Source organism: Pipistrellus kuhlii, unplaced genomic scaffold (genome assembly GCF_014108245.1).
Source record: "Pipistrellus kuhlii isolate mPipKuh1 unplaced genomic scaffold, mPipKuh1.p scaffold_m20_p_16, whole genome shotgun sequence".
NCBI classification, from domain to species: domain Eukaryota; kingdom Metazoa; phylum Chordata; class Mammalia; order Chiroptera; family Vespertilionidae; genus Pipistrellus; species Pipistrellus kuhlii.
Genome location: NW_023425471.1, coordinates 27,856,959 through 27,883,364, shown reverse-complemented (window position 1 = coordinate 27,883,364; position 26,406 = coordinate 27,856,959). Strand labels below are relative to the sequence as shown.

Here is a 26,406-nt window from a genome sequence, read left to right as displayed (position 1 = left end):
CCATCCAACCCAAATGCAAAGGTAAAACCTGTTCCTTATTGTGTGACAAAGATGGTTGCAGTTCTAGTTCTGCTTCTAATTCACTGTATAACCAAGGCCTAGCCCCAGCCTTTCTCTGGGCCTTAGTTTTCCTACCTGAAACAAAAGGGGGTTGGACTTGATGAGTTCCTAGGCTTTTCCGAGCCCTGACATTCACTCTGTTTGTGTGTGTGTGGGTTTTTTTTTGTTTTTGTTTTTTTACTAGAATACTTTCCCTACCATCCCTTCTAGTGCTATGTACAGGCTTATTTTTTAAAATATATTTTTATTGATTTCTGAGAGGAAGGGAGAAGAGGAAGAGAGAAACATCAATGTTGAGAGAGAATCATTTATCCATCATCACCACACACACACACACACACACACACACACACACACGCCCCTTACTGGGGACTGAGCCTGCAACCTAGGCATGTATCCTGACCAGGAATCAAACCGTGACCTCCTGTTTCATAGGTTAACACTAAACCACTAAGACACGCCGGCTGGGCTTCTTTCAGTGTTTCTTAAATGAAAACTTCTCCCCACACAAGCTCCTATTTCTGATAAGCGCCCAAGTTTTCCACCACCATGCCCTAAACAGGACAGCAAGTCTTCTATTTTACTTCCTCAATTCCTGGGCCTGCCCCCTTCCCCAGCCCACCCTGTTCCCATAAAAACGAAAAGTTCTTCTCTCATCAAGGTGTGTAATAATAGTTTATTCTGAGAAACAGATACAATAAAGATAGCAAATTGTTTTTACCCTATCAAATAATTTGCCCACACATCTTGTCATTGTTTACTACACCAACCCTATTCCTGCTCATTGTCTATAAGCTTCTACCCCAAAATCACAGATGCACCTTGGAATGGAGAGTTCAAATGATATTTTATTTTAAAGTTTTGTAAACAGAATTATGCTCACAGCTTCAGCAACAATGAGAGTTCAATTAAACCTCCCAGATCAGCTCAGTTGCCTGGAGCACTTCCTCAGACACCTCAGAAGCTTGGAGTCATACCTGAGGAGGTCCCTTCTCTCCCTCCTGGAAGCCAGTTCCAGGAGAGGTACATGGTTGTTGGCACCACAGGAAAAGCCAGGAGTGAAGAGCATACAGGTAGTATAAAAAGGAGGACACGAGGTGGAAAAGGGGGTATAATCAATAGCAGCAAGGGTTGGAGGTAGACCCGTTGTGGGTACTGAAAAGTGTTTGGAATTTTTAAAAAAGAATTATAAATGCGAATATCCAAAAATATATTTTTAAAAATCTGGAAGTGGAAATCACTTGCCTTTTCTTGCCAACAAATTTAATTTCCTTGATCCCACTTATGCAATGTGCAGCAATAATATTTCATGTCTCTTAGTGACTACATATTGTTATTGCAGCTGAGATAGCATGGTTAATATTGATTAATATATTGTGGTTAATAATGGTTAATACTATATCTAAAATATTATGAAAAAAAATCACTGAGATGGGAAAAGAGGGAAGGAGTAGGGGAAAATATACTGGAATAATAAGAAAGCCAGGAAGTTAGAGTGCTTTCCCAAGTTCAGATCTGGCTGATCCACATCTGTTTAGAGTTTATGAGAAGGCTCCAAAGGCCTCCTTATGGCTCTATGGAGCATTTGTCCCAGAGCCAGCATGTAAATCAATGCTACAATCTGGCTATGCCTGGGCACTGTTGGACTGATTGCCATTAATACTCATAACTAGTTGCTGTCATAAACCGTTGCTATTAACACCCACAGGCAATCACCATTGATATTCATTGATGTTAATATCCTATTACTATCATCATTCAAAAGTCCCCTATCTAAACTATGATATAATTGGGGGGAAGGGAGAAAGGGATAAATGGATGGGAGAGGGGAGCTGGGTGAGAGAGGGTTATAGCACCAATCCAGGAACAACTATCCTCTATAATTCCTGGTCACTTCAGGATTAAGAGAAAGGCCTAGGGTGGGACAGGGGGAAGCTGAAGCCTAGCTGGCCTTGCTCCTAAGCCCCTTCCTTTAGGATGCCCACCTGGTAATGGGGAGTCTACCCTTCAGGCTAATGCTAGCTAATACTGACTAGCAGAGATTGCCATAACATAGGACTTCTCTGAAGGATTTTTTGCTAAATCCAGGTTTAGAAATCCTTATCATTTAACCAAAAACTGGCAAGAGGAAGGTAGGGATAGTGGGGTCTACCCCTCTTGACCAATGGGCCCATTACAGGATGCCATTGGGCCTCAGTTTCTGGTGGGCCAGAGCTACAGCGTAATAGCGTTGGAAACGGACAAGGAGCACAGGCACCAACAAGACACCAGTGCACATTCCCATCGTGGCTGTGATAGCAGCAGTGAGCTGGCCCAGAGAAGAGAGGGGATAGACATCTCCATAGCCAACAGTGGTGAGAGTTATGACAGTCCACCAGAGACATGTAAAGATATCTCCAAAATGGGGCTCACCCTGACCTGGGGTGGACATGCCAAAGAGCTCCCCATAGAGGAAGAGCAAGCCAAAGAATAAGATCTCAGCTACCCAAATCAGGAGAAAAGCACACACCTCCTTCCAAGAAGAATGAAGGGTGTGAGCTAGGACTCTCATGGCCAGGGACTTTTCAAGGAATCCCAGGAGACGAACTAGTTTGAGAACATAGAGAGAACGAATGGCCCCAAGTGTTAGGCTGAGATGGGGTTGCTGTTCAGCCTTGTCACCCACCACCAATTCCACCAGCACAGGGAAAAGACAAAAAATATCGGCTAGATTGAGAGGGCTACACAGGAAGCGCACCTTATCAGGGCAGGAAATGGCCCGGGCAAAGAGCTCAGTTCCAAACCAAAGGGCACAGAGCAATTCCAGGTAAAGTAGGTGGGGGGCACGGCGGTAAACAAGACCATTGTTCTGCCGCTCCTGATGGCTTCCCCCTACCCTTTCCCCGTGTCCCATAGGAGTGAAGTTGGCAGAGAAGTAATCCAGCTGGATCTCCGTCTCCTGGAAGAAGATGACCAGAGCACACACGGCAAAGAGTGTGGAGATCAGGGAAAGGCACTGGGGGAAAAGAGGCATGTCAGAAGTACCCCCATTTACAATCACTCCCACTTCTCTAACTGGACCCCACCCACCCTGTTTTGCCTCCCTTTTTTGAGAATCCCCTCAAATTGTCCTGGGTGTTTGTAGGTTCAGGACCCAAGCACTATGCCAAGTATGTGCCATTGTGGCATCTTGGCAGGGCCCTTTGTGAGTAAGAGTGTTTAACATGGTGTTACAACACTGTTAATAAGTTACCTTGGCCCCTAAGGAAGATTGGGGTTGGTCAAGAAGCACCCAGAGCCATGGCTTCCAAGCATTCCGCAGTCCCTGGCCTTCAACGGGGTTCAGCAAAAGGCGTTCATCCATGTGGGCATTCTCACAGACCTCCCAAGACAGAAAGTCCTGGGTTTGGGTCTCCTTGCCACTCAGCTTGAGCCAGCAGCAAGGTGCCAGCGGTGCTTCTGCCAGGCCCCAATAAGCCAACTCCTCCTCTAGGACATCCCGACAAACGTTGGCAGGGCAGTGCAGCTGCCGAGTACGGTAGTAGCCTAACACGTAGCCAAACAGTTCAGGATTTCGGTCAAAGAAAAACTCTCGAACTGGTGGACCCTGAGCAGCTGGGGTACCAGGTGGGGGTGGCTCGGTCAGCTTGTAGAGACGTGTGCCTGGGAAGGCCCGCAAAGTGCTGATGTAGGTCTCATGGCGCATGCCCCCAACGTTCAGGATCAGTTTATCATCCAAGCCCTCCATGGCAAACTGTGAGCCTGCTTCTCGGCTGGCTCGGATCCGCTGGCAAGAGGAGGGATGACAGGGGTTAGGATAAGGCTTATCCAGGGCAGGGAGAGAATTGAGGGCCACAGAAGTGATGGGCCACAGATACCCAAAGGAGGCTAGCCCAGGCTAGGATCCAGAGGTGTCTCTTCCTCCTGGGTCTTCAAGAATTAGGACAGCCAACTCTCAGATGTAGTCACAGTGACTAGCCAGAGTCTCTCCTGGGCACAGCAATTCCAGGAGAAAAACCAGCCTACCCTGGATACAGATGTCTTTCAGGAGCTCTTAGGAGATGCCTGGTGACTCTGAGAGAACAGTTGTGCCATGGTATACAGCAGAGGAGTCACAGACAAGCAATGCCAGACTAAATGGGCAAGGTGGGGACAGGAATGTCTCTTAACCCTCTAACACTTTGAAAGCTTGGGGTGGGGAATGATGGGGGTGGGTTAAAAAAGAAGCTGCCAAGAGAGGCTAAGTGCAGGAAATGGAGTGAAGATGGGAGTGACAGAGGAAGCTGAAGGACCTTAGAGATCCCTTGGCCTCCTCAAGGAGTAGGAAGTGCCTGACTTCAGAAATGGGCTGGGGGGTCGGCAGACCTGACAACGATGATTTTTGACTCCGACTTCCCTGGCACTTGGTCCCGGGCACTCAGCAGCAGCAGCAACTGCATCAACTGCACCAATAGCACCAACAGCACCAAAAGCACCAGCAGTACCAGCAGCAGCAGCATCCGTTGGTCTCTCTACTGGGCGCCCTAAAATTGCTTTGGGCTTAATGAGCTCCTTGCCTGGGAACAAAAAGGGGCAAGAAGAGAGTGGGGGCATAGGAAAGAGAGAGAGTGGTAGGAGTACAGAAAGGCAAACCATGGGAGTCAAAATATCTATCTAGATCAATATTTCAGTGTCCCAAACACCCCCTAACTGGCACCCTGTTCGGGCCACCCATGTTTGTCCTTGAGGGCAAAAAAGGGTGAGGGCACAGGCAGCCACCTCCAGTCTGAGAACATCACACACCTCACACACCCACCTCCCATTCCTTCCACCTCTCAGTCAGTCCTTCTTTACTCACTTGGTTGTTTTGCATGATCCACGAACACTGGCAGTGAAGGGACCAGCGGCTGGCTGGGCAGAGGGGCTGGAGACGACGACGTGGCGGGTGGTGTGGCCAGCATTGTTGCTGCCTCCGGAGTTCTTGACTGTTCCTGCATGGAGAGATCTCAGAAGCCTCGGGACCGGGCTGTGCTCATGGAAAATCTGGCAAGGACCTGGGGCCTTCCAGAAGCCTCCCGTTCCTGCTGTGGCCAGAGGAGCAAAGGCTGAGAAGCAACAATCTGCTTCAGAGCTATATGTGTTCCTGCCTGCTTGTTTAGGAAGGGCTTCCTGGCCCCCAGCCTGCAGGGAATCAGACAAGAGACCCTGGCCAACTTTGCTGCTCCTCCTTCCTCCCCCAGCTTAGTTCCAGCCCAGAGCAGAGGGAGGGGAGGAGGCAGCTGGAAGAAAAACAGGAAGTTAGGTAGTCAGGCTCCAGCCCAGAAGCCACATCACAGGGCCAGTTAATATTTCGAACAACTTTTTTCCCTACCCCACCCCCACCCATCCCCACTCTAATTCCCCACCTTCCCCCCAGCTCCACTACATTCCTCTCTCCAGAAGCCTGAAAAGGAGGAAGGAGCGTGGGGGGAGGGGGAAGTGAGGAGGCTAGATGTGCTCTTGGCTGTATCTAGCTGTTCTGCCCACTCATTTTTTCTTTTTCTTTTTTTCCCCCTCCAGCACTAATTTTTCTTCCCTTTTCTCCAGAGGCCTTGGAGCCAAGGATGGGAGTAGGAATTGGAGAAAGACAGGGGCATGGGGAACAAGCAGCCTCAGAGAAAAAGCCTGCTTGCTCATGACCTATGCCAGGATTGGCAGCATCCCCAGCTCCTTGAGATAAGCCACATTCCCTCCTCCCCCTCTTTCTCATTTCTTGCTCCACCTCTGCCTCCAGGACCCCTTCCTGGGACTTAGGCAAATCTCCTATTTTGCTACTGATGAGAGTTTGCTAATCAAGTACTCAGAAAGTCCTAAATTCCAAGATAGCCCCACCCCCACCTCTTGGCTCAGCTCCAAAAATGCCTCTCTCACCACCAGACCCAAAATTTCTAGGAGGAATATAGATTCCTACCACAATTTAACATACTCCCTAGTTCTTCCTTTTCAGTCCATCTCTCAGAGCCAGAGTCAGTTGGATTGAGTTTCAAGACATGAAAAAAAAAAGGGAGGGGGCTCCTCACTTCTCTCTTCCCTCTTAATCACTGCTTTGCTGTGGGGCTGGTGGAGGGGAAGGTCCCTTCAGTTGGACTCATGGTGAGAATGGAGAGAGGAGTGAGTGGTGGTGACAAACACAGCTGTGGCAGGCCTTAACTCCACTAAGCCTCTTCTTACATCAGCCAAGGAGGGCAGGCAATAACTTGGGCACTTCAGCACTTTTCAAGTGAGAAGCATTGAGGCAACAGTTAGTTTTCTCTCTCAATTCCCCACACCCTTTCCCTCCTGTGTCCTGCCCCTCATCCATACTAGCCCTTCTTGAATCCCTAAAATAAACAGTCTCTTTCATGACTGTCCTACCCCTTCCAGCTATCTATTAGCTACTTATTCTTCCACATCCATCTCCAGTATCACCTCTTTGGGAGAACCTTCTTTGAATCCTTCTCCCCAAAACAAGGTCCTGTCCTCTACCTTCTCACAGCCTGCTTTGAGGTTTTTATTCTAGAGCACTTTTCTTACTAAAACATTATTGTGCATGTGTCCATTTCCCCACTGTATTACTTTTCTAATTGTTGCCATAACAAATCTCTACAGATTTAGTAGCTCAAAATAACATAAATGTATTATTGTCTTTCAGTTCTGAAGGTCAGAAGGCTAACACAGGTCTCACTGGACTAAAATCAAAGTATTGGCAGGACTCCATTTTTCTCTGGAGGTTCTAAAGGCCACTTAACATTCTTTTCCCTCCACCTTCAAAGCTAGTAACAATGGATTGAGTCCTTCTCACACCTCACCACTCTGACCACCTCTTCCATTTATTAAGACCCTTGTGATGACATTGGTGCCACCCGGATAATCCAGGAAAATACTCCCAAACTGCATAAATGAACCCATTCCCTTACCTTTTTTTAAGCCATTCCTTCTGTCAAGAATGTCTGCCTTTCCTCCCCCATCGTGCTCTTTCTTTTTCCGGAACACACACACACACACACACACACAATTTCAAAGCCCAGCTAAAATATTTCCTCCTCTGTGAGACCTTCCTTCCCATTCTGTCAGAATGTATTCCTCCTCTCTCTCCATCTCCCTAACAGTTTATAGTTCTATTTAGCATGGTCTCCATTTTCCTTTGTGTGCTGGTTGTTTGTTTACTCATTAGCTTCTCCACCTCTAGGGTGTATTTATCTTGGTGTCCCACCCACAATCCACTCTATTCCCACCCACCACTGCAGCTTTACCTCCATCACCCAGTGCCTGGAATCAGTCACTGTTTACCCAGCAAATTAATGGTTTGCTCATCTTTTCCCTGGTACAATGGAAGGCTCAGGAGAAATATTGGTCCATGTGTTGGAAAGTCTTTCTGCTTCCATAACCCACGTACTCCTCACCCCAAACTCCACACACAAATTTTGGGCCTTCTGTGTTTTTCTATATTCATCCCAAAAGTCCAAAATTGCACCATTCAGATGACTGTCGTGGTACACTCACCTACTTGCTTCCCAGGTCACAAAATGAAGAACTGAAACTCACAATGGGCATGATATTTGCCCAAGCACCCTCATCATATTAGTAACCAAGTCAACAATAAATTACTGAAAAGTTTTCAGAATTTTCAGTTTGTTTTGTACCCAGCCACCACCCATGAGCCTTGCACATAAAAGTGGGTAAATTGTGCCACACAGTGGCTAAGAAGCTTAGCTTCACATACTGGCCTTGTTCCTAGAAAGTGGAATTCCCAGCCACACCCTGCTCTCCCTTTCTCTCCTGAAAGGTGAGGGGACAGGGAAGCCACCCTCCAGGAATAATCCATAGGATATCCACATAGCCAAACTTTCTGTAGACAGAAAATAGGACCCAGATGTATTATTACATACCTGCACCAAGAAAGTTTGAAGAATGTAGATAACAGATAGCTTGGGAGCCAGAGAGTCCAGTTTCCTAAAGGGACTTGGAAGAGGGGATTCAGACCTTTTTCTGAACCAGCTCTAAAAGCTGTTCCCTGGACCTGACATAGTCCCTTCTGAATATGCAGAACTGAAGACCCAGGGTACAGAGCCAGAGAGAACATTCCCAAATTCTATCAATAGGGCTTTTAACAAGCTAGTCTAGAGGTTAAAAAGCTAGGCCTTTCTCCCTTTTGACACAGAACTGCACCCTAGTTGATCTCCCAAAGCCTTTTTTGTCAAGCTCCTAATAGGAATCATCTACATTGTAAATCAGAGGAAAGGAAGGTTTAATTTCAGGCAGAAAAGAAAAAGACAGGCAGGTTTTGTGTCATTTTCCAAAAACTGACAGCATTCTTCATCTGAGAATGGAGATTCTTGGAAGTTTAGGAAACAAGAAGCTCCCTGGGGCTGCATCTAGGCCAAGGACAGCTGCTTGGCCCCTTCAATAAGCCATCATCCTTGACCTCCAGCTGGCCTATGGCTGAATGCCTGGGTAGAAAGAGGTGGGGAGGAGTTGGACTGCCAGGAAAATAAGGCCTGGCCCTAGCCCGGTTCCAGAATGAAATCGGGGGCAGATGACTATAAATCAGGCAGAGGCCCAAGGACAAATCAGGCAGGAGTCCTCTTTCTTCATTCCTCTCCCAACTGGGTTTAGAGTTCCAGGAATCTGTCCAAAGGATGGGGCCCTGAATAAGCTGGTTGCTGGCAGGCTGGGGATGAAAGGCCTCCTTAAAAAGCTGGGTAAGGGAAGAAAGAATGATAATGAGATGGAAAATGGAGAGCACTGAAGGGTGACGGGGCTTAGACATGGGGCTGAATCACATTTTGTGGACTGAGGTGGAATTTAGGCAGCCAAATGATGTTTAAATGAAATGATCTTGAAAATTGACTTTCTGGTTGGCTTGGAACTCCTACAAACAGAGCAAGACTCCTATTTCAAGCCAAGATCTCAGACCACAATTTCCTCTTCCATCTACCTCCATCCTCAGGCCCAGAGCGCATGATGCCATTGTCCCCTAGAGTTGTCCCTCCACCCCAGAGGGATGCTGATTTTGAAGTTGGTATAATTCTAACACTCATTTGTTTAAGCCCTTTAAATCTGTGGAGCATTCCATATCCTTCAACTACCTTTCAATACCTAGCACTCAATTAAAACACGGACAATCTGGCTATGACAAGTTACCACCCAAATGGCCATCAAAGTATCACCCCATAGTTCTGTGATGTTGGCAGGACAGGAAGAGTTATCTCCATTTTACAGATGAGGATATTGAAACTCAGAGAGATGAAGTTAATTGACTCAATCTCAGTGCCAAAGGGCTCTAAAACCACTAGTTCAAATCACCTTTTGCATGAAACTCCCAGCCCCCATTAACACTCCTACAGAAAGCCTTTATGTGCAAGTACTTATAGAAATGGGAAAATTTACCTAGAAGTGATATCAACTTAAGATGGCAAAATGGAGCCAGCTCTGAAATTAAAATGAATGAATGGGAAGCTTGTCTTGATTGGAAACTAGAAACTTCTGGGAGGAACACAAATAAAATCTATTTTCTACAAGAAGTTAGTAAGAAATTTTATTTTTTATTTATTTATTTTCTTTTTTAAATTTTTTTATTGATTAAGGTATCACATATTTGTCTTCACCCTCCCCATTCCCATCCCAAACCCCTCCCCACACATGCTCCCACACTCCTGTTGTCCATGACCACTGGTTAGGCTTATATGCATGCATACAAGTCCTTTGGTTGAGCGCTCCCCCTTTCCCCACCCTCCTCTACCTTCCCTCTGAGGTTTGACAGACTGATCGATGCTTCCCTGTCTCTGGGTTTGTTTTTGTTCATCATTTTATGTTGTTCATTATTTCCCCTAGATGCATGAAATCATGTGATATAAGAAATACCCTTATAAGAACTGAATCTGAGACAAGCCATAATGGTTATGCTCAGAGGCAAATGAATCAGTCTATAATAAGTTTCTTTCTGGGCCAACAATTCTTTTGAGTCCCAATTTCAATGTCAAACACTTCCTTATGTGTACATGTCAGCACTGATATTTCAGTTCTGGAAGATGGTCAAATGGTGGTAATGCAGGTCCAAAGCTCTCTGGTTTGGTCTTGGGAAACCTGCAGTGATGCACAGCTGCTGACTGCTAGTATGGCAAGGTGTCATCAGTGTCTTCCATCTCTTGACTGTTTCTCTTCTGTCATCATGGCTGGAGCAGTCCTGTCAATTCCTCTCTGTTTCAGGAATCCACATGGTCTTAAAGTTGTTTTCTGAAAATATACAAACATATTCTCGACCAAAAGTGAGTAAAGGAATCTTTTCTATAAATATGACTTGCGATTCTTTTTCACTTTTTGCTCAAATGATTTTCCTTTGGCTTATTTTGACACCATGTGTGTCTTATTGTTAGCATTACAAATGAAAGTTAATTTTCTAATGTAAAAATTTTCTAGATGTAATTTACTTATAGGATATTTTTCCTTACATGATATTCTACTATACCCCCTTTTTTATTTTAATATTAGGAGGCTTTTGGAAATCTTATAATGTAGTCTGGATAGCTTTTAAATTTTAATATTTTGCACTGAAATATGACTGCTTTAGGTTCATTACATATTAAGCAATTTTATCATGAGATGAACTACCAATAAAAATTTCAGTTAACACTTCAGGAACATCTTTTTGTCCAGTACAATTAATTTTTCTAGAATATTCGCTTATTTCAATTAGCCAATTTAAAGTAGTCTGAAAACTTGACTACTATTTTACTGTTGAATTTAATACTCTAACTACAATCTTAATTTATCCTGTAAATATTAGTGGAAAGGATTATTTTCCTTATTGAGTAGGCCCTGTGCATTCCTGGTGCTAGACTGAATTTAGATATCAAAACCCACTTCCCCACACCATGGGTACAAGATAACTCAAACAAGTCTTGTTGCAGTGATAGGGCAGCTGCTGTTGGTCAAGTCTCTGTCTGTTACCTGGGTTCCGATTTGAGTTGGACATGGGAAGTGAAGCAGTCATTGGGGCAGGAGATCTCTCTCATAAGGGGTGAGGTTTCAGGCCCCTGCAAATTTGGGGTGGGGGGGTGGAGGTCTGTGCCCCACCTCTGTTGACCCCAAGTTCTCTGCTGTTGGCCCCTCTGCGACTGTGCCTGTCTTAGGTTGTTGCTTCCTTGATGAATCTTATCCATCTCTGGCTAACCAGCCATCCTTCAGGGCCAAGCAGGGTGATGTGTGGTTCAGTTCTGTCTCCTTGGTAGCCCATCCCCTCGTGGCCTCCAAGCTCAGCACCTGCCTTGGGATCCCCTCCCCTGCTGGGGGGGGGCCCAGCACTGATCACATATCTTGGGGAGCCCAGGTTTCTGCTCCAGGGAGGGCCCAGCTCACCCTCCTGGGTGAGAGACAGAAACATGGTACCAGCCACCATGAGGCTTCAACCTCGGCATGAACAGAAAATTCAGGCAACATCTGTGGGCAATTGGATTGTGAGAAGAGTGTCCCTCTTGGCCAAAAGGGCAAGAGGGGTCAATATAGAATACTCAGGTGCCTCCCCACAGGGCCCTCTACACAGTGGAAGGGATTAAATCCTTCCATGTGCTTATTAAATTGCTGCCAGACATTCAAAGAATTAGTTTGTAAGTTTGTTTGGGATAATTGTACATTATGCTGTTGTAATTCTAAAATATCAAGAGATGTGTTACCTTTGTCTCCAAGCACAGTAAAGATGTTTTATTGATTCCCAAGAGTGCGAGGTACTATTGTAGGAAATGGGGGTAACACAAATCTGGGAAAAATTACAATGACATTGTAGAATATCATGTAAGGATATTCTTTGCTCTAGGCCATGGAAATTCCATTTCAAACTGGCTGTCAACTTCTTTTTGTATAGACAAGGTCTTAGTTACATTTTCTGCACCTCTCCCAGGAGCAAGTAGTGATAGTCCCTTCCTTTGGTGTCCACCTATTTGGTATCCACACAAGCCAGAAACCTCTCTTTAATTTTACACACCAAGGAGCAGTGGTTTTATTTTATGTCATTCAGAAGGAAACCTGGGTGGCTACCCCTGTGAAATTATACTTCCTTGCCCCACCCATGATCCTCCTTGATGACCAAGGTGTTTGGTATTATTGGTGACTACATTAGGCAGGGGATCAGTCCATGTAAGGGCTCTTAGTTAGTAAGAATTTTTAGAGCCTGTCTCTGAACTAAGGAAGGCTTCTGAAGCTGCTCAATGCCAACATCTCACTTTTCCCTCTGCCCCAACTGTCCTTCAGTACCCTTTACTTCATTGTCCAAGTTACACTCCTTTTCTCCTCCCTCTTTTTCTTTTTTTTTTTTTTAAATATATTTTATTTATATTTTACAGAGAGGAAGGGAGAGAGATAGAGAGCTAGAAATGTCGATGAGAGAGAAACATCGACCAGCTGCCTCCTGCACATCCCCCACCGGGGATGTGCCCGCAACCAATGTACATGCCCCTGACCGGAATCAAACCTGGGACCTTTCAGTCCGCAGACAGACACCCCACCACTGAGCCAAACCAGTTTCGGCCTCCCTCTTCTCTTTCTTCTCTCACCTCCTCCACCACAGCTCTCTACTGACCTAGGGGATACTCAGAATGGAAAATCAGATCAGAATAGACTAGAAAAATTTTTCTGATAGCTTTCTTTGGAGAAAAGTCAGTCTCAGACAGAGGGGAACCAGTGATTGTATACATTCCTTGGACTAAAACAGAATTAAGGAATCTAAAGATTTCCCCAACTTTTTCCAGAACCCTAATGGGTAACAAAGGAATTAAAATTAACTGTTAGAACATGTAATCATGGCTATTCCAATCTATTCCAGTGCATTAAGTAACTTCTCTCCGGCTCTTGATATACCTACTGGTTTCTGGGAGCAAAACAACATAACTTAAGTATAGGATCGCTTTAAGGACTATGAGAGGGTGTTTTCCCTTCTTACTAACAGTTTAGGAGAAATTGTAAAAGGGGAAATTACTAAGACCCTTGTAGATACTGGGGCTACTTTATCTGTTCTTGATCACAGCCAGTGAAGTTGCAAACATTTTTTTTAAAAGAAGGAAAATCACCTTTTGATGCTCAATTCCCAACTCCTTCTACTCCTTAATGCCCATGTCCAATGACACATGCAGCAGTATTTGAACACTTCAATCTACTTGGAAATCATTATGATCTGAGACAGGCTTTGTCTAAAGCCCACATCCTATTAGGTATGGAGCCTGAACTAGGAATCTAGGGTTTAGGCTGTGTTTAGAGAAGAGCTGGGATGTTTGCCATTTCCCAAGTTGGAAGCTCTTATGTGGCTTTAGCTGGTTTGCATCAGACATCCTCTTATGTTGTAGAAAACTCAGGACTCAAGGGAGGAGAAGGGCAAGATTGCCTAAGCAAATGAAAGAAATAACAAATGGGGGAATGCTGAAAATAAGAGTGTATTTTAGAAAAGCATCTGGGCCAGAATTTGGATGGGAGGTCTGGGGTAAGGCTGGAATGGGAGGGAAAGAAGAAGTATAGCCAACTCCATGGAACTCAGGAGACTTGAAAGGTTTCCAGCTAGCCTGGGATTGAGTTTAGGTGCTGGTCAGAGGTGACAGCATGGCATATGATTCAATTTGGAATTCTACAACAGTTAGGATACTTTGTAAAAACCATTTGGGGTAGCAGTTGCCACATTGCAAATGAACATCTCCTCATCCTTTGTCATAATGTCAAAGACTAAAATACTAGTAAAAAAGAAGAATCCAGCTCCCTCCAGCTCTGACCTACTTTTAGAGTTGGGGCTGTGGATGGAAGGCATCCAGAACCTGAGAAGCTAGCCCTAGAAATAATTTAATCAGTTATTATATAAGTAACTAATGACCCAGGGAGTGAAATCGTGCAGCCCCGCCCACCCTCCTTCCACCCTACCTTGACACCCTAACCTCTCCAAGCCTTGCCCTAGCCCTGACCCCTCTGGCCTTCTCTGGCAGCTTCAAGCCCCGCCTTGATCCCCCTGCAAATTGCCTTGGGCGGGTCCAACCTCCTCCAGGTGCCTCCCCGATTCTGCCCCTTCTCTGGAGCAATATGGCAGCTCACCCTGTCATGGTGCAGAGAGCATGGAAGCCTCCCACCTGCTGTGGAGTTCTGAGCACCACTTTCTGGTGGCACACGCACTGTGCTCCTTCCCCTGACAGGTGGGTGGCGGGCGCACTGAGTATGAGCGGTGGGTGGCGAAGTACTGGTGAGGGGGGCACTATGGGCTCTCACCCCTTCCCTCCCCGCCAAGGGATGGTCCTGCCTTCTCGGGCGCCTCCCTGCCTCCACCCAATCTCTGGAGCAATGCAGTGGCTCTGCTCTCCCGGCCCCCCAATACTGCCTCCTACTGAAAGGTCATTATGGCATGAGGGTATCACGACTATTAGCATATTAGTTCTTTATTATATAGTCAGCATACTTAAAACTACTATTAATAGGAAAACTGGGGGCCAGAGAGAAGTTACTGTCTATATGATATTAAAATTGAGCAGACGATTTGTTCAGTTTTGGTCACCTTAATGCACCTGATTGATTCAGTGGAAAACAATTAGCCAGTAGAGCTTCTTGGTATGAATATGACCAAATACATTTTCTCCCACTGAATTTTTGCTTTCTCAGACCTTATTTTTGACTCATGAAAACACTATGTCTGGGTCTGACTTGGTGTTCTAGTATTTTCACCACACTTGGATGGTCAGAACACAGAGGACAGAGGCACTCCTATGCCTATCCTATGCCAGGCCTGGACCCCACTTTCATGCAAGAACAGGAGCCTGTGGGAAAGATCTCTCTCTCTTTTCTATGTCTCTTCCTCCTTCCTACCCCTTACCTACCTCCTTACCTCTCTCTCTCCCTCCCTGCTTACCTCTTTACCTCTCTCCCAGAAGCCTATGGAGGGCTTCGGACTTCTAACCCAGGGCTCAGCCCTGAATATACTGCTTCCCCTCTCTTAGCAGGAACTTCATCTTATCCAGACCACATATTCACTCCTTTTGGCAGGAGACCCAAGGAAGCAGTGGGAAGGGATACATTTCTTCTTTCCCTTTATGGACTTAGAGAAACATTGTGTGAAGGCAGAGCCATTTCCATGCTGAGGAAAGTCATTTTCTAGTTCCTTACATTACCGCCTCTTAAAAAGCACTTGCTGGTGAGGAGGCCTTTGTTAAATTTAAAGGAAAAAAGGGATTTTCTAAGGAGCAAAGATGGGGAAATGAAAGGAAAGAAAGGGAAGAGAAAATGGTGACCAAATAGGCAGACCTGTCAGGCATCTTGTCCCAGGTCCAGACTGGAAATACAACTAATTCATCTGGAGTCACCAACTAAGGTCCAGCTGAGGAGATGACTTATAACAAGGAAGGACAGAAAACACCTGGAGATTAGTAGGAAGGGTGAGGTTGTGAAAGGAGGGATGTTGGAGAGGAGGGAATACTACACTACAGGAATAACTGTTCCCTCAGAAAATAGAGGCCTTCCCATCAACAGATGAATGGATTAAAAAACTGTGATACATCTATACAAAGAAATACTATGCTGCTATAAAAAAAGAAAGAATTCTTACCATTCACAATAGCATGGATGGACCTGAAGAGCATTATGCTAAGTGAAAAAAGCCAGTCAAAGAAAGATAAATATCACATGATCTCACTCATTTGTGGAATATAATGAACAACATAAACTGATGAACAAAAACAGATCCAGAGACAGAGCAACATCAATCAGATCATAAAACTTTAATGGAAAGGGAGGGCAGAGTGGGAGTCCGGGGCTGGGGGGTGGGGGTAAGTGATCAACCAAAGGACTTGTATGCACACAGATAAGCATAACCAATGGACACAGACACTGGGGGGGGGGGGGTAAGGACATGTGCTGGGGGTAGGGAACTGTCAGGGAGAGGTCAATGGGGAGAAAAAGGAGACATATGTAGTACTTTCAACAATAAAGGATTTAAATTTTTAAAAAGCATAGTAGGTTTTACGAAAGAAATGGAGGACAAAAAGTGACTGGATATAGAGTTCAAATCTACGCTTATAAGGTTTTTCAAGAATTTCCTAGAAAAGATGGATAAGACCTATGAGGATATGAAAAGAGATCAACTAGAATTAATAAGGAATCAACAAGAAATGATAAGGGATCAACAAGAAATAAATAACACATTGTCTGAAATAAAAAAAATATTATACAGAGTCCTAAAAACAGAATGGAAGATCGCAAGAATCAAGTCAAAGATTTGGAACATAAAGAGCTAGAAGACACTCCTCCACAGAAGCTAGAAGGCAAGAGAATCCAGAAAATTGAAGATAATGTAAGAAACCTCTGGGACAACTTCAAGCGAATCAACATCAGAATTATGGGGGTCCCAGAAGATGAGAGAGAGCAAGATATAGAAAACATACTGAAAGAAATCGCGACAGAAAACTTCCCCTACCTGGTGAAAGAATTAGACTTACAAGTCCAGGAAGCGCACAGAACTCCAAACAAAAGGAATCCAAAGAGGACCACACCAAGATAAATCAGATTTAAAATTCCAAGAGCAAAAGACAAAGAGAGAATATTAAAAGCAGCAAGAGCAAAGAAGGTAGTTACCTATAAAGGAGCACCTATACAATTGTCAGCTGATTTCTCAACAGAAACCATGCAGGCCAGACAGGAATGGCAAGAAATATTCAAGGTAATGAATAGTAAGAACCTACAGCCAAAGATAATCTATCCAGCAAAGCTATCACTCAGAATCAAAGGTCAGATAAAGGCTTCACTAATAAAAAAAAAAGCTAAAGGAGTTCATCAACACTAAACCAGAATTATATGAATTGCTGAAGAGGGTTCTTTCAGAAGAGAAAGTAAATAAAGATAAAAATTATGAACAACAAATACGTAACTATCAACAAGTGAATCTAAAAACCAAGGAAATTAAAAAAAAAATCTGATGAACAATATTAACTGCTGAATATAATAGAATCAGAGGTATGGAAGGGGAGTGAACTGACGATTCTTGGGGAAAAGGGGAGAGGGGGATGTGGGAAGAGACTGAACATAAACTGTGCACCTATGGATGAGGACAATGGGGAGTGGGGAAAGGGCAGAGGGTGGGGTGGGAACCTGGTGGAGGAGAGCAATGGTGGGAGGGAAAAAAGGAACATTTGTAATAATATGAACAATAAAATTTATTTAAAAAAATAAAAAATAAAAAGAAAGCGTAGTAGGTTTTAAAAGAAAAAGAAAAGAAAAATAGAGGCCAAGAATACAGTCTGGGCTCCATACACCTTTGGCGGCATGACCTGACCTGTGGCATGACCCCATGTGCAATCCATAGTGCACATATCATTCAATCAGCTGCAAAGGGTAGCAGGACTGCTGATGGCAGCAGAGTCGACAACTAGCAGACCAGAGCCAATGGGAGAAAGATCCACAGTTTTGTTGCTTAAAAAACTCTCTAAACCCAGAGCACAGGAGTTTTCATTTACAGCTACACACCCATAACATTGGCTCAGGGCGTGAGGCACGAATTTGAGATGCCTGAGAGGCAGGGGTGGGAAATAGTGCAGGGAGACTTGGAAAAGCAGTAGCCAGGAATCCTGCATTGGGTTGTTCACACTTCTGAAACAGTCATTTTTTTTTCTGGGAGGAGCTAGCTGTTCCCAGCACCCAGGGGGCAAATAAAGGGGAAAAAATGGGCCCCCTTACAGCCTGCCACGCCCTGCATTTTGAGCTTTACTGAGGAAACAAAGGAAAAGGCCAATCTTACTTATGGGTCTCAAGTCTCAATGAGAAGGGGCCATACCCCACAATTCTAGGAACCAGATGATAAAAACTCCAGGGTCCCAGCTGACCTATTGGTCTCCATACAAAGATCTTTGTTCAGCCAAGGGCAGCGTAATACTTTGGGCCAGGAGTAGCTCTGGGACTGAAAAAACAACAACACACCCATCATATTCCCTGAAAATGAAACAGCCGGAAGGAGCAGGGAAAATGGAGCTCTCATTTGACCCAGTAATCCTGAATTACTTTAAAGTAATCCTATTACTTTTCATCTTTTTCTCTCTTGTTCATATGTATAATTTTCCTCTTCCCTGCTCCTACCTCACCTGAAGCCCTATTAGAAACAGGCTTTTGAGTGATTAAGATTGACAGCTGGCTGACAGGCAAAGGTGGGCAGAGGTGGAACATGGGGAATCAAGGGAAGTATGCTGAACTGGCTCTGGGCTCCCAGGGGCCAACAAACCTACTCTAGAGGGAAGATTGGTCCCTCCTGCTTAGAGCCAAGTTCTATGGAGTCAGACACAAGTAGTGGACCAGTGAAATGCTTGGAGCTTCAAGCAGGTTACTAAAAATCAAAATACGGTATCTGACAGTGGTTAGCACCTAAGTACCTAACAGGAAGCTCACAATTGGCAGACAGGAGAGTAGGGTCCTAATCCAGCTGCCATGGGGCATTAAAATTCGGCTGATACTCACAAAATCTTTTTCTTTCTCTCTTCCTTTTTTCCTCCCGTTTTCTTCTCCTTTCTCCTTTTTAGTTTTTCTCTCTTTTTATCCACTCTTAAAAAGTGATCTTCCTTATATTTCTGCTTCATTGATTTGTTATTATTCTAGTCTCTCTTGTTCATATGTATAATTTTCCTCTTCCCTGCTCCTTCTCAATTTTCCTTTTTCTTTTCTTTTTTTCACTACTCAATTTTTATTGTCCCTTCTCTTTTTTCTTCTTCTCTTAATTTATTACCTTATTTCAATTCCAAATTGGGGTCTATCTGCTCTCTCTATTATCCTTTTCAAATTTTATTTTCTTGTCTTTTCATTTCTTTTCTCCATCCTTTATTCTAAACCATGTTCCTTCCCCTATTCCTCTAAATCTTTATTCTTATTTTCTTTTCTTTTTTAATTGCACAACATATACTTGGTTTATTAAGAAAAAATTCTGAGGAACATGATCATATTAGCAGAATCAATAAACCATAGAAAGGCTGAAAATACCATAATGTAGGACTAAATTTTTCATATAGTATATTCTTTTTTTTGTAGGTTTCATTTTATTTAATTTTTTATTTTTATTTTAAATTGATTATGGTCTCACATAATTGTCCTTATCCCCCCCATTCCCATCCCAAACTCCTCCCTAGATATGCCCCCCCAACCCCTGTTGTCCATGGCCACTGGCTAGGCCCATATGTATGCATACAAGTCCTTTGGTTGATCTCTTCCCCTTACCCCCATCCTCCCTTACTTTCCCTCTGAGGTTTGAGAGTCTGATCGCTGGTTCTCTTTCTCTGGGTCTGTTTATGTTGTTCTTTATTTCTTCTAGATGTGTGAGATCATGTGATCCAAGAAATACCCTTGTAAGAACCTAAACTGCAGACTGATTCATTTATTCTTATTTTCTTTATTTAAACTCTGCATCTACAGATTCTGCCCCACCCCACCTTTCTTGGTATTTTTTTATTTATGTTTTTTTGGTTCCTTTGTTGTGGTGTGTTGTATTTTCTAACCATATTTTTTCTTTCTTTTTTTACTATCATTCTTGCTCTCTTTTCAAATTTTCTTTTCTTTGGTCGTCACTTTTGTTGGGTCTATAGGTGTCCTGTGTACATTCTTGTCCTATATCTTCTTTGTCATTTTTTCCATATTTTTATTTATTTATTGTTTAAAGTATTACATATAATAATACATATATCTCCCTTTTTTCTCTATTGACCTTCCCCCAGCCTTCCCTACCCTCTGTCCAATGTTCTCAAACCCCCCCTCCCCATTGGATGTGATTATATGCATGCATACAAGTCCTTCCGTAGACCTCTTCCTCCCCTCCCCAACACTCCCCAACCTTCCCCCTGTAATTTGATAGTCTGTTCTATGCTTTACTGACTCTGTATCTATATTTTTTATCATCAGGTTATAATGATCTTTATTTTCCATAAATTAGTGAGATCATGTGGTATTTTTCTTTCATTACCTGGCTTATTTCCCTTACATAATGCTTTCCAGATCCATCCAACTGCTAAAAATGATAAGAATTCCCTTTTTATAGCAACGTTAGAGGCCTGGTGTATGAAATTCGTGCGTGGAGGGAGGTGTCTCTCATCCCAGTCTGCACCCTCTCCTATCTGGGATCACTCTCACAGTCCAGGACTGCTGGCTTATAATTGCTTACCTGTCTGCCTTCCTGATTGCCCCTAACCACTTCTGCCTGCTAGACTGATCACACCCTAACTACTGCCCTGCCAGCCTAATTGATATCTAACTGCTCCCCTGCCAGCCTGTTTGCCCCGAACTTCCCTCCTCTGCTGGCCTGGTCACCCTTAACTGCCCTCCCCTGCAGGGTTGATCGCCTCCAATTGCCCTCCCTTGTAGGCCTGGTGGCTCCCAACTGCCCTTCCCTGCTGGCCATCTTGTGGTGGCCATCTTATGTCCACATGGGGGCAGCCATATTTGACCACATGGGGGCAGCCATCTTGTGTGTTGGAGTGATAGTCAATCTGCATATTACTCTTTTATTACCCTGTTTCCCCGAAAATAAGACAGTGTCTTATATTAATTTTTGCTCCCAAAGATGCGCTAGGTCTTATTTTCAGGGGATGTCTTATTTTTCCATGAAGAAGAATACGGTACACATTTATTGTTAAATGAAAATAAAGGAAATTTATTACCTGTATACAGTACAGTAGTACGATAGTTGTCAACACAAACCAGACAAACTGTGAATCCTACAGTATCAAGAATTTACTCATTTATTCAATGACAATCATGTCATCATCTTCTGGAACATCATCATAACAATTCCTGAATTTCCTGGTGAATTTCTTGTGACTCCATTTCTTTCAGAATCAGTGGACCAAATCTCATGTTTAGCAATAGCATTCTGAGACAGAGCCTGGGGGTGGGGGTGGTGCTTATTTTCAGGGGGATGCCTTATATTTCACTCAGAAGGAAACCTGTAAGTAGGTCTTATTTTCGGAGGATGTTTTATTTTCAGGGAAACATGGTAGATAGAATAGAGGCCTGGAGCATGGTGGGGGACAGCTGGTTTGCGCTGAAGGGTGTCCAGGATCAAGGTAGGGGTTTCCTTGAGGAGTGGGGCAGCCTGGGCAAGGGACCTGTGGTGGTTTGTAGGCTTGCCACACACCCTGGCAACACAAGTGGAGGCCCTGGTATCTGGAATTTATCTTCTACAATTGAAGCTTTGTAGCCTGGATTGAAGGCCTGAGCTGCAAAAGCTTGGCTTTCTCTGCCACCCAGGGCAACCCTAGCCTCCTGCTCTTCCAGCTCTGTGGCTGCCACCATTTCTGTTGGAATTTATTTACCTTCTATAATTGAAACTTTGTACCCTTGAGTGGAGGCCTGGGCTCACCAGGGTGTGTGGAAAGCTTGGCTTCCTCCATTGCCAGAGAAACCCAAGCCTCCCTCATGCTCTCTGTGGCCATAGCCATCTTGGTTGGGGTTAATTTGCATAGTCTCTATGATTGGTTGGTGGGTGTGGCTGGTGGGCATGGCTTGTGGATATGGCACAGTGATGGTTAATTTGCATATTTCTCTTTTATTAGATAGGATAATATTCCATTGTGTATATTTACTATAGTTTTCTAATCCACGCATCTGCTGATGGGCATTTATGCTGTTTCCAAATCTTAGCTATGGTGAACTGTGTTGCTATGAACATAGGGGTGCATATATCCTTTCTGATTGGTGTTTCTAGTTTCTTAGGATATATTCCTAGGAGTGGGATTACTGGGTCAAATGGGAACTCCATTTTTAGTTTTTTGAGGAAACTCCATACATTTTTCCACAGTAGCTGCACCAGTCTGCATTCACACCAGCAGGGCACAGGGGATATTTTTTCTCTGCATCCTCGCCAGCACTTGTCATTTGTTGATTTGTTGATGATTGCCATTCTGACAGGTGTGAGATGGTACTGCATTGTCGTTTTGATTTGCATCTCTCTGATAATTAGTGACTTTGAATAAGTTTTCATATGTTTCTTGGCCTTTCTTCTGTCTTCTTTTGAAAATTATTTATTTAGGCCCATTGCCCCCCCCTTTTTTTTATTGCCCTAGGAGAGGCATTGGTGAATAAATTGGTTCAGCATATATCTTAGATTTTGCTGCCTGTGGATTCCACTAGTATTTTTATGGTTTCTTGTCTTATGTTTATGTCCTTTATTCATTTTGAAGTAATTTTTGTGTATGGTGTATGCTGGTGGTCTAGTTTCAGTTTTTTGCATGTCACTGTCCAACACCATTTATTGAAGAGACTGTCTTGACTCCAGTGCATCACATAACAGACCCTGGCAAAGCTGTTTCTTCCTTGGGAAGAAAAAGTAATGTGCCCCCAGGGAACCTCAAGCTGCCACATGAGTTAATACTGCCATAAGTTTCTTCCTGTTGAAGAGCCAGGAGAAGAGTTTAAGAAAACACAAAACAAAACAATATCCATATAATAGGGGTACCAGAAGGAGAGGAATCAGAGAAAATGATAGAACACCTGTTTGAAGAAATGTCAGAAAACATCTCTGACTTGGAGAAGAAAAAAGTCACACAAGTCAAGAGGCACAGAGAGTTCCAACCAAGATGAATTCAAAAATACCTACATCAAGGCACATTATAATTAAATTGGCAAATGTAAAGACAACGAAAGAATCTTAAAGGCTTCAAGACAGAGAGAGAGAAAGTTATCTGTAAGAGATCTCACATTAAATTATCAATTGATTTATCAATAGAAACACATAAGGCCAGAAGGGAATGGCATGAAATATATAAAGTGATGAAAATCATTGGACTGAAACCAAGAATACTCTATCCAGCAAGGCTATCATTCAAAACTGAAGGTGAAACCAGGACCTTCTCGGAAAAAAGGTGGGGGGAGGGGGGGCAAAGGGGGTAAAGAAGTTGACTACCTCAAAGCCAGCAATGCAAGAAATGCTAAAGGAACTGCTATAAAAAGAAGAAATGGAAAGGGAGGGAGGAAAAACAGGCATAAAGAATTTAAATGGCAACAAACAATTATCTATCAATAATAAATTTAAACCTAAATGGATTAAATGCTCCAACAAAAGACATAGGGTACCTGAATGGATATGAAAACATGACCCATATATATGCTGTCTAGAAGAGATCCACCTCCGAAGAAAGGACGCACACAGACTTAAAGTGAAGGGATGAAAAAACAATTTTTTTTTAGGCAAATTGAAATAATTTTTTTTAAAAAGCTGGGGTAGCAATATAACTTATGACAAAATAAAAAGCTTCTGCACAGCAAAAGAAACCATCAACAAAACAATAAGAAAGCCCACTGCATGGGAGAACATATTTGCCAATGTTATCTGGGATAAGGGTTTCTTCTCCAGAATTTACAGGGAACTCATAAAACTTAACAAAAGGAAGATAAATAATCCAATAAAAAAATGGGCAAGGAACCTAAATAGACACTTTTTAAAAGAGGACATACAGATGGCCAAGAGACATATGAAAACATGCTCAAAGTCACTAATCATCAGAGAGAAGCAAATCAAAATGACAGTGCAGTAGCATTTCACACCTGTAGGATGGCTATCACCAACAAATCAAGAAATGACAAGTGCTGGCTAGGATGCGGAGAAAAGGGAACTCTCGTGCACTGCTAGCCGGAATGCAGACTGGTGCAGCCACTGTGGAGAACAGTATGGAGTTTCCTCAAAAAACTAAAAATGGAGTTCCCATTTGACCCATTAATCCCACTTTTAGAAATATATCCCAAGAAACTAGAAACACCAATCAGAAAGGATATATGAACCCCTATGTTAATAGCAGCACAATTTATAATAGCAAGATTTGGAAACAGCCTCAATGCCCATCAGCAGACGAGTGAATTAGAAAATTTTGGTACCTCTACACAATGGAATACTACACTGCTGTAAAAAAGAAGGCATTCTTACCATTTGCAACAGCATGGATGGAACTGGAGAGCACTGTGCTAAGTGAAATGAGCCAGTCAGTGAAAGAAAAATACCACATGATCTCACTCATTTGTGGAATATAAAGAACATTATAAATTGACTAGAGTCCCGTTGCAGGAAAATTCCTGCAATAGGGCTTCCTGCTGTGGTTGCTGCCCCACCTGCTTCCTCCCTTTTTCCCCAACCCACCTGCTTCCCTCTCTTCTCCCTCCTTTATCCCCCTGCCAGCCTGCTTCCCAACCTTCTCTCCGTCCCACTTACTTGCTTCTCCGCAGCTTTGCTCCCTTCTGGAGTGCTTGGCTTCTTTCTATTCTGTGTTCAGCCTTCTCTTTTGGCCTAGATATGTAAATTAACTGCCATATAGGTTGGGTTAATTTGCATACTAACATGATTGGCTTGTGGGCGTGGCTTGTGGGCATAGTGAATGTATGGTCAATTTGCATGTTTCTTTTTTATTAGATTAATGTGACCAGACATCCCGCTTTTGGTGGGACAGTCCCAATTTTTAACAATTTGTCCCGCGTCCTGCGGTGTTTTAAAAAATTCCCGATTTTTTGAAAGAATGCATGACAAGCTAGGGAACGGTGGGAGAACGGGAAGAGAATATACAGTTTTCAGCTGCCATGTGACTATTTAGCCAGGATATGAGTTTTATATTATTTTTGTTAATTTTATAATGTTAAACTTTAATAATAACAAATAATTGTTGAGAACTGCTTATCAAGAACTGTTTATCAAAGTTCGCATTGCTGATCAGTTATTAGAATTCCACCACCATTGTTTGGACTTAAAGAACAATGACATTAAATGGGGACATTTAAGTCCACCATTGTTTGGACTTAAAGAACAATGACATTTTTGGCAACGACGAAAACATTTTGTAACTCTCTCAGACGATACACTTCATACTGTGTGCTAGTAAGATAGTTAAACAAGTGATATCATTGCAAATCCGCTATTCAGATAATTTAGGTAAGTAATTTACTTATTTATTTCATAAATACATAAATTTTCTTGAATTTAGCAGACAGTATTCGTATTATTTATATTTTATAGTGGCGGCAAAAAGTCTAGAGCCAGCCTTGAAAGTGACGCTTACGACTTAGGTTATGGCAAATTAAGAGGAAATATAATACAAATTAATATTGTTATTATTTAGAAAGAAATATAGGATTAAAATTAAAATAATTTTAAAAATATAGTTACTTTATACAAATCAAATTAATTTAATTTATAAACCAACAATAAAATATGTTCATGTAATTATGTACCTACTTACTGTGTTTTTAAGCAATATGTATATAATAATTTATTATATAATATAATATAAACCAAATTTTTAATCAAGAACACCCCCACCCCCACCCCCAGGTCAATTGTGTCCCACTTTACCAATGTTAAAATCTGGTCACCTTATATTAGATAGGACGAGCAAAAATATATCCAGAGGCAAAGAAGCATCAAACAGACTATCAAACTATAGCAGGAAGACTGGAGAGGGTTTGTGGGGGTTAAGAGATCAACCAGCCAAAACCAGTTTGTCTTAATGGATAGAGAGTCAGCCTGGGGACTGAAGGGTCCCAGGTTTGATTCCAGTCAAGGGCATGTACCCTGGTTGCAGGCACATCCCCAGTAGGGGGTGTGCAAGAGGCAGCTGATCGATGATTCACTCTCATCGATGTTTCTAACTCTCTATCTCTCTCCCTCTCTGTAAAAAAATTAATAAAATATATATATATTAAAAAAAAAGATACCCTTAGCTGTCTGGCAGCAAGCAATCATTAGAAAGAGAGAGAAAGAGAGAGAGAGAGAGAGAAAGAGAGAGAGAGAGAGAGAGAGAGAGAGAGAGAGAGAGAGAGAGAGAGAGAGAGAGAGAGAGAAATCAACCAAAGGACTGATATGCATGCATATAATCATAACCAATGGAAGCAAGACACTGGGGTGGGGTGAGGGCATGTGTCCGAAAGGTAGGAGAGGCCACAGGAAGGTCAATGAGGCAAAAAGGAGACATTTGTAATACTTAAAATAATAAAATAAAATTTTAAAAAATCTGTCGTACATCTACACAATGGAATACTCTGTTGCTGTAAAAAAAAAAAAAAAAAAAAAAAAAAAGGTAGGAACTCGTACCATTTGAAACATGAATGGACCTGGAGAACATTTTGCTAAGTGAAAAAACCAGTCAGAAAAAGATAAATATCACATGACCTCACTCATATGTGGAATATAATGAACAATATAAACTTATGAACAAAAATAGATCCGGAGATACATGGCATTGAACAGACTGGTGAGCCTCAGAGGGAAGGCAGGGGAGGGGGATGGGGAAAGAAATCATCCAAAGGACTTGTATGCATGCATTGAAGTATAACCAAAGGACACAAAAATAGGGGGGTGGGGACATGTCCTGTTGTGGGGAGCACTTGGGGAGAGGTCAATGGGGGGAAAAG

General features: G+C 43.1%; 1 protein-coding gene across 1 annotated transcript; it reads right to left on the bottom strand.

Moving 5' to 3' along the window:
• Positions 1-716: 716 nt before the first annotated feature.
• LOC118719995 (potassium voltage-gated channel subfamily C member 1-like) lies at positions 717-5,365 on the bottom strand. The gene is made up of 4 exons (XM_036439915.2): positions 4,877-5,365; positions 4,405-4,595; positions 3,293-3,826; positions 717-3,055 (listed from the first exon to the last, which is right to left on the bottom strand). Exons 1-4 carry the CDS (start codon positions 5,013-5,015, stop codon positions 2,234-2,236), a joined length of 1,686 nt encoding a protein of 561 aa, XP_036295808.1. The 5' UTR covers positions 5,016-5,365; the 3' UTR covers positions 717-2,233.
• Between the last annotated feature and the right edge of the window lie 21,041 nt (positions 5,366-26,406).